This window comes from Aptenodytes patagonicus, chromosome 2 (assembly GCF_965638725.1).
Source record: "Aptenodytes patagonicus chromosome 2, bAptPat1.pri.cur, whole genome shotgun sequence".
In the NCBI taxonomy this organism is placed as follows: domain Eukaryota; kingdom Metazoa; phylum Chordata; class Aves; order Sphenisciformes; family Spheniscidae; genus Aptenodytes; species Aptenodytes patagonicus.
In genome coordinates, this window is record NC_134950.1 from 149,395,616 (window position 1) to 149,408,087 (window position 12,472).

At 39.7% G+C, this 12,472-nt stretch overlaps 1 protein-coding gene across 1 annotated transcript in view; it reads left to right on the plus strand.

Annotated features, from left to right (window-relative positions):
* The first annotated feature begins 3,532 nt into the window (after positions 1-3,532).
* Positions 3,533-12,472, plus strand: part of LOC143157297 (macrophage mannose receptor 1-like) — a 42,494-nt gene continuing 33,554 nt past the window's right edge. Inside the window, exons 1-7 of the mRNA XM_076332117.1 lie at positions 3,533-3,596; positions 5,467-5,868; positions 7,048-7,221; positions 8,755-8,913; positions 9,837-9,950; positions 10,898-11,032; positions 11,890-12,072. Coding sequence (XP_076188232.1) covers positions 3,539-3,596; positions 5,467-5,868; positions 7,048-7,221; positions 8,755-8,913; positions 9,837-9,950; positions 10,898-11,032; positions 11,890-12,072 — 1,225 coding nt within the window. The 5' untranslated portion in view covers positions 3,533-3,538. The remainder of the gene's footprint in view (positions 3,597-5,466; positions 5,869-7,047; positions 7,222-8,754; positions 8,914-9,836; positions 9,951-10,897; positions 11,033-11,889; positions 12,073-12,472) is intronic.

Sequence of the window (12,472 nt, forward strand, 5' to 3'; positions counted from 1 at the left end):
AAATTAATGCAATAGCCACGTTATTTTCAGTCCAAGGATATGTTTCCCTAAGTTAGTTCTTATTTTGACCTATGTGGATTTTATTGTCTGAACTTTTGATAAACAGAGCAGCTTTAAACCGATGTCTTTATCGGCCTAAATGAGAACGGTTACAAAGGATGGCAAACAGCACCTATCCCCCTTGTTAGAACCTGACCAGGAAAATAGCAGGCTCATATCACCTCTATATCAAAATATTCAACTAAATTTGGCACAGCAAGACCAATTAATGCTATAACCCATGAGAGCAATCCCCTTGCAATGAGTCCCCAATGGCTGGGGCTGGTCTGCAAGTGCAGGAGTTCATCAGTTGCTCTCAGCCACTGCAGCTGAGTGCATGGGGAGACTTACCCTGGTGGGGATTGCTCTTTCAGCAGAGCAGATCCTAAAGGATCCCAAAGTACCTTATGGGTCTTTTTATGTCACTGTAGCTGTCTGTGAACACCTGGCATCAGTAATTGACAAATTATCACCTGCAAAGCAACCATTGCATGTTACCTCCCACCTGTTATTCATTTAGACTCATCAGATAGGCTGAGGTATAGGGTGCTGTTGATATTGTGCTGCTCTTTTTCCCTTAATCTTTGAGTGAGTAGAAGTTTAATGAGCTCGGTAGGATTTCAAGGGAATCCTTAGCAAGTCGACTTTTACACTATCAGTAATCTCTTTATGAGATTAGCATCTAGGATGTAGGTCTAGCAATTGAATTTGAAGTAAGACTAAATTCATGCCAGGGAGTACAACTTTGCTTTTAGCCCAGCTTCTGGCCTTCCCAATTGGGACTAGCCAACCTGCACTTCATGGCTGGATGCAGCTTGTGCTGGGGCTACACCCGTGAACAGTAGTGAGATGAAGGTGCCTGACATTGCCAGATTTCTGAAGTGCAAAGGAGCAAGAAGGCAGTGCCACCTCCTACCTGGTGCTCACCGAGATATGTGTCTGGTGGCTCACGGTGATCAGGAGGTGTCAGGTGCAGGTGACGTAGTGAGGTTTGCTCTTCTGGTTTTGCTCTTCCTCGGAGGCTGGCCTCAGGGATTTCGGCAGCCTTGAGCAGCCACTCCTGTCCAGGAACTAGCACAGCACCCCTGTCCTGGTTTCGGCAGGGACAGAGTTAATTTCCTTCCTAGGAGCTGGTACAGTGCTGTGTTTTGGATTTAGGGTGAGAATAATGTTGATTGATAACACACCGATGTTTTAGTTGTTGCTAGGTAATGCTTACACTAGTCAAGGACTTTTTAGTTTCCCATGCTCTACTGACTGAGAAGGCTGGAGGTGCACAAGAAGCTGGGAGGGGGCACAGCCAAACTGGCCAAAGGGACATTCCATACCATGTGACGTCATGCTCAGTAGATAAACTGGGGAAAGCTGGCCGGGGGGGCCGCTGCTCGGGGACTGGCTGGGCATCGGTCAGCGGGTGGTGAGCAATTGTACTGTGCATCACTTGCTTTGTGTATTATTATTATATTATTATTATTACATTATTATTATTATTTTTATTATTATTTTATTTCAATTATTAAACTGTTCTTATCTCAACCCACGAGTTTTTCTCACTTGTGCTTTTCCAATTCTCTCCCCCATCCCACCAGGGGGGCGGGGGGAGGAGTGAGCGAGCAGCTGTGTGGTGCTCAGTTGCCGACTGAGGTTAAACCACGACAACCCCGTAATTCACAGTATTGGCCATACGAGGAAAGGTGCAAGTGCACAAGGTGTGTTTAGCGTATCAAGGATGCAGTACAAGTTGTTCAGATTTTTAGCCCTAAAACTGATCTGCAACCTGGCTGAAGGGATTCCTATCAAGTGCTTGTTTTTTCTTAACGAACCAATGTTTGTTTTACTGCCAGGCTGCAGTTGGCTCTGGTGTGGCCTGAGTTGCAGAGGATGGTGAAGAAAAGGGACTGTTCCCTTCTTGCTTGTTTGTTATTGCACAATGTCCAACAGAGAAGAAAGTGGAATTCCTCTTGGCCTTGTCCGTACAAGCTCCAGAATAAAACAAGGCTGTTAAAACTCCTGACAATATAAATGACAATGTATCTTTTGTATAAATAGGCCACATGCTGTAAGGAAGTGTTGTGAGTCTAAGACAAATCAGTTCAGGCCAAAGAAAACTTTTGCTCTTTCTAGGCAAGGTCTTCAGCAGCTGATTAAGAGACTTATGTTTTAAAAAACAAAACAAAACAGTTCTAGAAATGTCTTTTCCAGAAAAAGCTGTTGACTTTATCGTTGTTGTTAGTATCTTTTGTCATCATCTGAGAAAGAAAATTCAGTTAACTTTGCCCATAACTTCCTAACGTGCGTACCTAGCATTTCCTTGTAATTTCTTATTTCACAATTCAATTTCTCCTTTTTATTTTAATCCTGTAGACTTTCTCAGGGAACTAACTCTCTTTCTTGCATTGTCTTTCTGCTGAGCAGCCAAGTAGGAACAAATCCTGTACTTAGGAAATGTACTTAGAAATCATCTTGGCGGCAAACAGGAGGTGATGCCAAATTTCCTTGCTATCACATTTTTGCTACAGGTGCTGAACAAATATGTTACTACACTTTAAATAATATTTTCACACCACAGATTGTTTTTTCCATTTAGCAGTTTTTCTAAACAAAACAAAATATTTCCATGGTAAAAATCTACTGTGATAAAGTCAGGCCTTCACGCAGTTATAGGGACAGTCTATAGTGGTCGGGAGAGGAGTGCTGTTTCTTTCAGGTTTCCACCTATACCTTTGGAAACCAAACTCCTGAGTGCTTGCTCTGCCATCTGGGTAAGAAGAGATACGTGGCATTTCCTGAAATTGTGGCTGGCTCTTGGTATGACTGTCAGACAAGACTGACCTACTTCACAAGAGAAGCGGGGATTGTTTTTAAAATGAGCCATTTTTCAGGTAGCTTTGGGTGCTGGTCTCCTAGCTGCATTTATGCAGACATGAAGGTTAGTAAGACAATGGCAATCTCTTTTAGAAGGGAAGAAATTTTTATACTGTTCTGCAGAGTGAATTTCACTTAAATCCTCTAAAATTCAATCCTGTCTTATCTCACACATGAAATATGAGACTGCCATGTTTTCCTGATGGCATTTTTTCACTGTGTAGTTAAGGTATAAGACTTAAAAGCTGAGGCTGAATTTCTGTCTTTGGTATTTCACTGTTGATTTGATCTCATGAGCTCCCCAGATGTCTCTTCAGGAGAGGCAGCAGGAAAGTATTGAGATATAACCTTCTGTGTATCACCTGCTTTCCCAAGGCAGCATGGTTTGCCCTCAGTGAGAAGTCATCCTTTTTCGAAGGCAAAATTTGTGCTACGTGGTCTTCTTTTTCTTTTTTTTTAAAATGTGGCATGTGACAGAATATTTCCTTATTTAGTACTCAGAGCTTTCTATCGAACCATCCAGCCTTCGAAACTGAGGAGGACCGGTCACTGTCCTCTCTTCAGCAGGATTTTATTGCCAGCAACTCTCGTCATCCAGCTTTTGGTGAAGGGAAGAAAAGAAATTATTACAATTATGTTCTCCAGGTTCTTGCTTGTTCTTTCTCTTGTTCACAGTGCTTTGCAGCTGGTGGGTAAGTGTCTCCTGCTTGCCTCCTGTAAAGGTGCTTCCATGTCCTCTGGCATTTCTGGGTGATTTACAGTTCTGTGGCAGTGCCTATATGTACATTATTAGTTTGGGACATGTAGATGGGGAGCCTCTTAAGATGCAAGGGCAGGATCTAACAGAAAAAAGAAATGGATAGAGAAGGAAGCAAAGACTGAATTCTTAATGGCTTTGTTCATATATAGTGACACTATCATTTCAATAACCCCAGAAAATCAGACCTAAGAAAATAACGAAAGATGTTTAAATGTCTAATTTTTTTTTTATTCTTTACTCCTGTGTTCTGCTTTTTGAGCTGTTGTTGTCTGGGTAATGGTTAGAAAAATCAGGCAGGAAAAAATTCAGGAGTGGTGAAATGTGGAATTATTTGTAGGACATTAAGATATTCACAGATGATGGCTGTGCAATCCAGAAAGACTTAGTGCTTATAAAGAGAATTATTTTCATTCACTGTTTTGAACAGACTCACTGAATTCACTGGCATTGATAAAGTGGATGAAGTAAAATTTTTGTGAAACAAAGTTGGATTAAGTTTAGGAAAGTTATTGTAGAATTGCAGTAACAATATTACTGCCATCCCTTTAGCTGCGCTTCTATTGTAGGTGTTAAACAGATGGCTTCTGGAGACCTGAATGTTTAAGGTTAAATCCTTTTAGCTTGGTAACTCCTGAGTAAATCTGTTAAGGATTGCCTCAGAGTATGTGGTGTTTTTTTCAATTGCTCATGGTATCACTGCAGGCCAGAGTAATTACTTTCAGTGTACTGTATATTATTAACTAAATTGATTTCAACTTTTTGCAGATTTTTAAATGAAATTTCTTTAGCTTTTTAAATACATTTTAATTAAATATGACTCCCAGTGATCAAGATATGTATCAGGGAACAAAACTGGTTATGAATCCCACAAGCTTTGGAGGGAAATACAACCAGGTGGGTCACAGAGTACACCACAAAGCAGCAGAGCAAACTCATAGGCATGATTCGCTACTGCTATTGATAAACTCACTGTAGGACTGAAATTAGCTCAGCTACTTCTACTTTACATTGGAGCCAGCGCTGTAGACATGATCAGAGAAACTACCTGGAGGGCTAGGGACCCAATTTCTGGTACAGGTGGACCTCGTAACTTCCACTAGCCTTTCCACATTGCCAAGTGGTGGTCAGATGCCACTACTACCCAGTCCTTGCTACTTTCTCAGACTGTGATTGGTTTCCCAATGTCATTCCTAGTTTTACATTGCAATGGCTCATAGTAGATACTGCAGGTCTTGTAGGTCAGCAAGGCCAATGAGTCCAGAATACCCCTTGTGAGGCCCAAAGGTGTTCACCCACATTTATACAGTGAAAAGGAAAGGAAATGTGGATTCGTGAGTGGAGAGACAAATGGCTCAGCAAAGATGCCTGTGACCTCACTAGGAGACCTGTAAGATCTGGCAGGGTGAGGAAAGTTTGTAGAGGTCAGAGGTCTACAAGGCCATGCATCTGAGGATAGATGGAAACAAGGTAATGGTAATAGCAGTGCGGTTGAGGGAATTCATGTGACTGATGTAAATCAATCCAACAAGCTGTGCTCAGCTCTGCTGATGCTGCTGACTGCCGCTAATCCACAGTATGGTGACATATAATAATGAAATCCATATCTATTGTCTACCTTACTGCGTTTTAATCAGTAAAATTAATGTTGCATTGGACTCTGTTCAAAAACATCATGATTTTATCTGATGTGAATGCAATGACTCCTTGTTCATGTGAATGGGAAGCAGAACCATGTCACATATCCACTATACATATATTCTATATTAACCATTTACTAGGTATTGTTTTGTTTTGTTTTACAGACATTGAAACATTTTTAATATATAATAAAGTCAACAAGCTCTGTCTTCAGGTGTCTATCGCGCAGTCAGTTAGAACTGCCACTTGCCATCAAGACAATGAATCACAAAAATTCAGGTGGATCACTGATCATCAGCTTATGAGTGTGAGACTGAACCTATGCCTGGGTGTGCCATCGAAGAAGGATCAGGCTGTGATCACCCTGTATCCATGTAATCGAACAAGTGAGCTCCAGTGGTGGGAATGCAGAAATGAAAGCCTCCTTGCAATCCAAGGAGAAGATTTGTTTTTCAGTCCTGGCAATGAAGAACATGATAATGTTTTGTTAAAGAAGGGGGTGAGTGCAAAGGATAAGTGGAAAATCTATGGGGCCATGGATGTTTTATGTTCCCGGGGATATGAAGGTACGGAAAATTGATTCTTTCATCCTTTGCACTAATTTTTTTGTGAGTATTAGAGTGTTTTGGATCTTTGGCTCTGACTATTCTGATTCCTTCAGTGGCCATTAGAGTTTTAGAAAATCAGTGTACTGAGGGAGTTAGCCTTGAATTTAATGTCATATTTATGGCCAAGTAGGTATTATATACATATATATATTTATATGATCTATAATATACACACTATTTTAGTATAGGTATTATAGTATATTAGTATTACAAATATTATAAGTATTACATATACTCTCTCTATATTCTCTAAATATATATTAGTATATACATACTTACTCTTATACTATAGATAAGTATTCTCTAAAGTTACTATCACTCACCATACTGTGTCACTATGTTGTTAATAAGTTTCTTATACAGCAACATTTCCAACCCTAACTATTCTATGATTCTATGAACATGGAAATGAAATCACATCCTCAAGAAAGAAGCACAATATGGGTGAGCTGAGAAAGGGCTGGAAGTACCAGTACAGGCGGAGGAAGTGTGGCTTTTGTGACTCAGCAGATGAGGATGCTCATGGAATAATTATAATTACCAGTGCAATTACCCTTTGTGATTAGCTGAAGTCTGATTGTTCTGAATGGCTTTCCCACATCCAGAATGAATGTTCTAAAAACCACCTCACAGGATATTTGAAGTATTAAGCTCTGAGCCTTGCATGTGGGAGCTGTTCCCCTATATGTGAGATACTTCAATGGTCACTGGAATAAAAACAGAGACGGATTGTCTAACCTGATGTTTACTTTTTCCAGGAAGTAGGACTTCTAAATATTAGTTCCTCCTCTTGCACATTTTATATAAATCTTAACATTGTTTAAAATAGTAGTATCTTAGGGTAGAGCTCTGGAGCCCTATTAAGTTTGTAAAAGCATCTTGGTCAGAACAAAAATCTAGTTGTAGATGTCATCTATGAAATATTACTTTACATCAGAATAGCACTGCTCTGAAGCATATGTCAGCAGCTTAAGTCTGAAAAAGTGTTGAAATGAATTTTGTTATGGTTATGGGAAAAGTAACATGGAAAGCACTTTGAGATGCAATTCAGCCATTAGCATAGGTTTCACATTTTTCACAGTTTACATTCATTTATTATTTTCCATACTATCTATCTTTATCATTTTGTCTTCTCAGAGACCTTTACACTGCTAGGAAATGCTTTTGGGGCACCCTGTGTATTCCCTTTCATGTACAATAAGCAATGGTACGCCAAGTGCACAGACGCTGGTCGATCAGATGGCTGGCTCTGGTGTGCAACCACTGCAGACTATGACACCGACCAGCGATATGGATTTTGCCCATCAAAAGGTAAGTTACCTGTTCCCACGCAGTTCTCCTCAGTGTGGTATTGGCAAACCAGTGCTAGCAGAATAAGAATATCTTTATAATAATGCATAGTTTACAAGAAGGTATTTTAGTATATGATGTATTGCCACATCCTGCAGCTCTCTACGCAAGGAAATAACATGTTGCATAAAGATGCAACATGTGAGAAAAGTGTGATTGAAGAGTAAAACAGTATGCAGTTCCCACTAATTGTGGGGGTGTTGCTAAGCAGCACGATAATTTCGAGCTCCTCACTGTTTCCCAGCCAGGATGTGTTCTGTCTCCGTTGTACAACCCTTTTCTGAGGACCCCCATTGCGATGGAAGTGGGCACAAAAATGAGTGCTGTAGGAAGATTAATGATGCAGTTAACATTTCAGTCTGCATGATTCTCATGTGGATATTTTTTTACTTAAGTGGAATGTGTCCTTTTATCCATGCTATTAAGCCCTATTCATATTGCCTGGGAAGCAGTCTTTCCACCCCTTCTGACAACTGCCTCCCATCCCTGGCATTTCTCTACAACTTCAATCACTTCCTGAAAACTGTCTTCCATTTCTGTGGTCACTTCCCCCTCCACCTCCCTTTATGGCCTTGTTCTTGACAGGGGAGCTTTGCATTCAAGGTGTTGAAGATGCCTCCTGACACTTCTCAGCTTTCCCCGATATTCTTCCCCATTGCTCCTGTTCAACATTATATCTTTTATTATTAAAACGCCCCTTTATTCCAGTTGATTCAAAATGTGCTTTTGGTGTGGTTCAAATCCATAGTCCAATATGCTTTCCAGGTCCCTGTGAAGATACCTAGGACACTGAGCCCAAAAGGCATGTGACATAGGGTCAGTGAATAATTCTCAAAGCTTTTGAAAGACAGTCCCAGCTCTCAGTTCTTTTTTAAATTCAACTTCATACTGACTTTTGGGAATAATCAAATATCTGATTCAATTTTGTATTGTGCTTGACTGGGCATGTACAGATCTTCAACAGACCAAAGACGCAAAGGTAATCAGAAGAGTAGCACAATGCAGCTCAGCACCATTGCAGTGCCCGGGCTCTGAAGCTGTGTGACAGGCAGATCCAGAAGCTCTTTGCAAGGGGGGAATTTATCTAAGGACAGTTTTGATGCTAAATTCAGGTCTAGAGCTGGTCCTCACAGCTCTCAGTGGGAACTGCCATCCAGAAAGAAAAGGAGGAGATGTTGCATATCTTTTTATAGATTTCACCTAGGATTTCTGCCACAGCACTCCATGCAATATATTTTTCTATGCAATCACTTCTCTTGTAGTAATTTGTGAATTATGTAACTTCATGGAACAGGAGGCAATATTTGCCACCTCTTCCTGTCAGTTTACAGGCCTTAACTTTGTCCTTCCCCATCCCGCTCATAACACTTTCAGTGCTCTTGAAAGAACAGGACAGGTGACATTTAATGAGAATGCCATGCATAACAAGAACCTGCAACTCATTTTTCTGTGGGCAAGTTACTATCACCCCTGAAATAATTATTTTCTCCACAGATAAAGACACCACCTGGACTACAGATCTGTTAACAAATGTCCACTACCAAATAAACTCTGAATCGGCTCTCATGTGGCACCAAGCCAGGAAGAGCTGTCAGCAGCAAAATGCAGAATTATTGAGTATCACAGACATTCACGAACAAACATACCTTAAAGGTAAGGAAATAAAGCAAACCCTGACTTAAATTCAAGATCTGTTCAGTCCATCATGACAGCTAAGGACTATTTAGTATGGTTTTGTCTAATGTTTATGGACCTAAATATGCATGAGTAAGTAAACAAAATCTTTTAGAAATTGCAAGTTCATATCAAAATCACTGCCAAGTTTACACAGAGTTCAAAGTATTCCAGCATCCTGCAAGTGTAACAGTTTGACTTTCTATTTAAAAATGTTGTCTTGTATTAAAACTTTGTTGACTTTTTTTAAAAGAGGAAAAAAATATTCTGAAAAGTAAAGGAAAGTTTCATTTTTCATCAAAAGGAACCTTTAAAACAAATTGAAAATAAGAGAAAAGAGATATCTGTGTGCCAAAAGAAAGACGTGTTTTGTGTCAAACGCAGTTTGGCATCTGATTTTTTCATTCATTTGACAAACTGAAAAATATCAGTTATTCATAGATCCCAAATCATGGCTCTACCTACCCATGTATTGCTGGAGGAATGGTATAGAAGAAACTCTCTCTTGTTATTTTTAATGGTTAATTTAACTTCTAAGAGCTTTATTATTATTGTTTATACTTATACTGTACCAATATTTCTACTTAAATAAATCCAGTGTTGTACGGAATTTAGCCTATTCTAAACAATAGACTGAAACACTTTAATTTTGGATATACTCTGTGGCATCTCATCTGTGCTCATTTTTCATTAGGTGATAGAATAAGAGGGGTTTTTTTTGTTTGTTTGCTTTTTACACTAATGAAAGCTTCAGCATATTTCATTTTATCAGGTATCTCAGTATCTAAAGATATTTGTAGTTAGATATTTAAGAATTGTAAGTCTTCCTAGAGACATTATTAGTGACTATTGTGAATAAAAAAGTGATTTATAAAATCATTTATCTTCTTTTGGTTACTTAGATTTAACAGAAGGTACAGATTCTGCACTGTGGATTGGACTCAACAGACTGGACTTGAGGAGTGGATGGGAGTGGACTGGAGGAAGCCCTTTCCGGTACTTAAACTGGGCTCCAGGTAGTTGTGACTTTGTTTGATTCTGTATTTCCGAAGAAAAAATATACATACTTCAAATACTGCTTTAAATTCTATTATGAGATAGATAAGCCATATGTATTTTAGCTTTTCTTGCTTTAGCTTTAGAAAAAGCTTTTTTTCTATAGCAATATAAGCCAGAAACTTAGAATCATTAAGGTTGGAAAAGACCTTTAAGATCATCGAGTCCAACCGTCAACCCAGCACCACCATGCCCACTAAACCATGTCCCTAAGCACCTCATCTACACGTCTTTTAAATACTTCCAGGGATGGTGACTCAACCACTTCCCTGGGCAGCCTGTTCCAATGCTTGACAACCCTTTCGGTGAAGAAATTTTTCCTCACGTCCAATCTAAACCTCCCCTGGCGCAACTTGAGGCCATTTCCTCTCGTCCTGTCGCTTGTTACTTGGGAGAAGAGACTGACACCCACCTCGCTACAACCTCCTTTCAGGTAGTTGTAGAGAGCGATGGGGTCTCCCCTCAGCCTCCTTTTCTCCAGGCTAAACAACCCCAGTTCCCTCAGCCGCTCCTCATCAGACTTGTTCTCCAGACCCCTCACCAGCCTTGTTGCCCTTCTCTGGACACGCTCCAGCACCCTGATGTATTTCTTCTATGTATTGCAACAATATTTTAGCTCTGAAAGCAATACCGTCTTTCCCCAAAATATACGGTCTTTCCAAATCTTGTCTCTAGCAACAAAACTATGAAGGGGTTACATGTTCATATTCACTCAAATGATACTACATTTCATACAGACATTCCCACTACCAGAGACCTACCTCAGTTCTTGCCAAAGCTGGGAAAGACGTGATCTTTGGGGCTCTCACTTCAGCCAGGAGTGATTTCTCCTGTGCATTTTAGAGCTTAGAGCTCTATTTGCCTTTCAGAAAAGTTCATTTTTTTTTTTCCTGTACCTTTCCCAAAGGAAGCCCCTCTCCAGAATCTGGAAAACTCTGTGTGGTTTTGAATCCTGAAACAAAAGCTAAATGGCAAAATTGGGAATGTGATCAGAAACTTGGTTACATCTGTAAGAAAAGAAACTTTACCTTGGTTCCCTCAGGTATGTTGATATATGTTGATAATCAAAAGTAGAAGTTGTTATCTCAATTGCTCAGCATTCACATTGACAAAGATGAGCAGGAGAATTTTATTAGAAATAGAAACTCTTTCTTGTTTATCTGGTTTGCTTTTCACAACCATTGCACCATTTCAAGGCTGATCTTCAGTCCCACAACACACAGAATGAAACAGGTAGAAGCAAAGAATGTTCAACTTGTCCTGTCTGTCCATGTTTTGGTAGTCAGGTCTCCCCTTTGAATACACGCACTACTGAGCATGAAAAGGGAGAACAAACAAAAAAATATTTTTCAGAAGAGCGACATTAGTAAAAATAAGCAGAAAGAAGAAAGATTGACACATTGCAAAGATAAAAGATATTTTCAGTGTATAAAGATTTCCCTGTTGGTGTTTCCCTATGTATCTGTCTAGTTGTAAATCTGTCTAGATGACTTTTACTCTATCAATATACTTAATCTTTTAAAAATTCATAAGCATTCGATGTTAGGTGCAGATAGTTTCTGATTTCTCTTATCTGACAAATAAGTACTAAGTAATGCAGAAGCTGTTAAAATTAATACATTAGTGTATTTGTGACAGACATTTGACTATGTAAGAACCTTAGAATTTGTATTAAATAATACTTGTATTAAAAAGCTTTCCTTTTCCAAGCTGAAAAATGCCAGATTTAGAATCATATTTATGTTTACTATGTTTTGTGTTTATCATTTCCTTATAATGAGAATTTCCAAAGAAAATTCTTAGTTTAGAATTTTTGCACAGAATAAGTGAAAATATTTTCAGTGTCATGTCCCTTGCATGGCATTTGAACTCCTCTAAAACACTGATATTTGTTCCTAGGTGACATTGGGCCTGTTACTTGCCCAGATGGATGGGTACCGTATATAGATCACTGTTATAAGATCTTCAGGGAGACCAAAGCATGGGAAGAAGCTTTGACTTCTTGTCAGAAGGAAGGGAGTCACCTGGCCAGCATCCAAAGCCTTGAGGAGCACAGCTTTATGGTGTCTCGGCTTGGGTACAGTGAGTGTTTCCAGGGGGGGCTTTTGCCTTTGTCTGCATGTAAGAAGCACCAGTTAGTTGAATTGAGATGTAGGAATTGTATTAACATGAAACACTGCAGCCAAAGACATGCGAGGATCCAGAGGACCAGTGGCGTTAGGCTGGTGCAGTGCTTTCCTTTCTGCTTCACAACAGATGCTGCCTTCTGCGTCGGAACGTGCAGACTGTCTCAACTTGTGCTTTGCTTTCCATGAGGGCAGAAGGACATCAGTCATCCCAGTGAGAAGCTTTCTTAGCGAAAGGATTATGAAATATAACTTCCACTTTGAAAGAGTGCTTTTTATGGAAAAACAACATATTTGTACTGTTTTCTGTGCATCTGGGGAACCTACAGTGTGGCTCTAAGTCATTCTCTGCATCT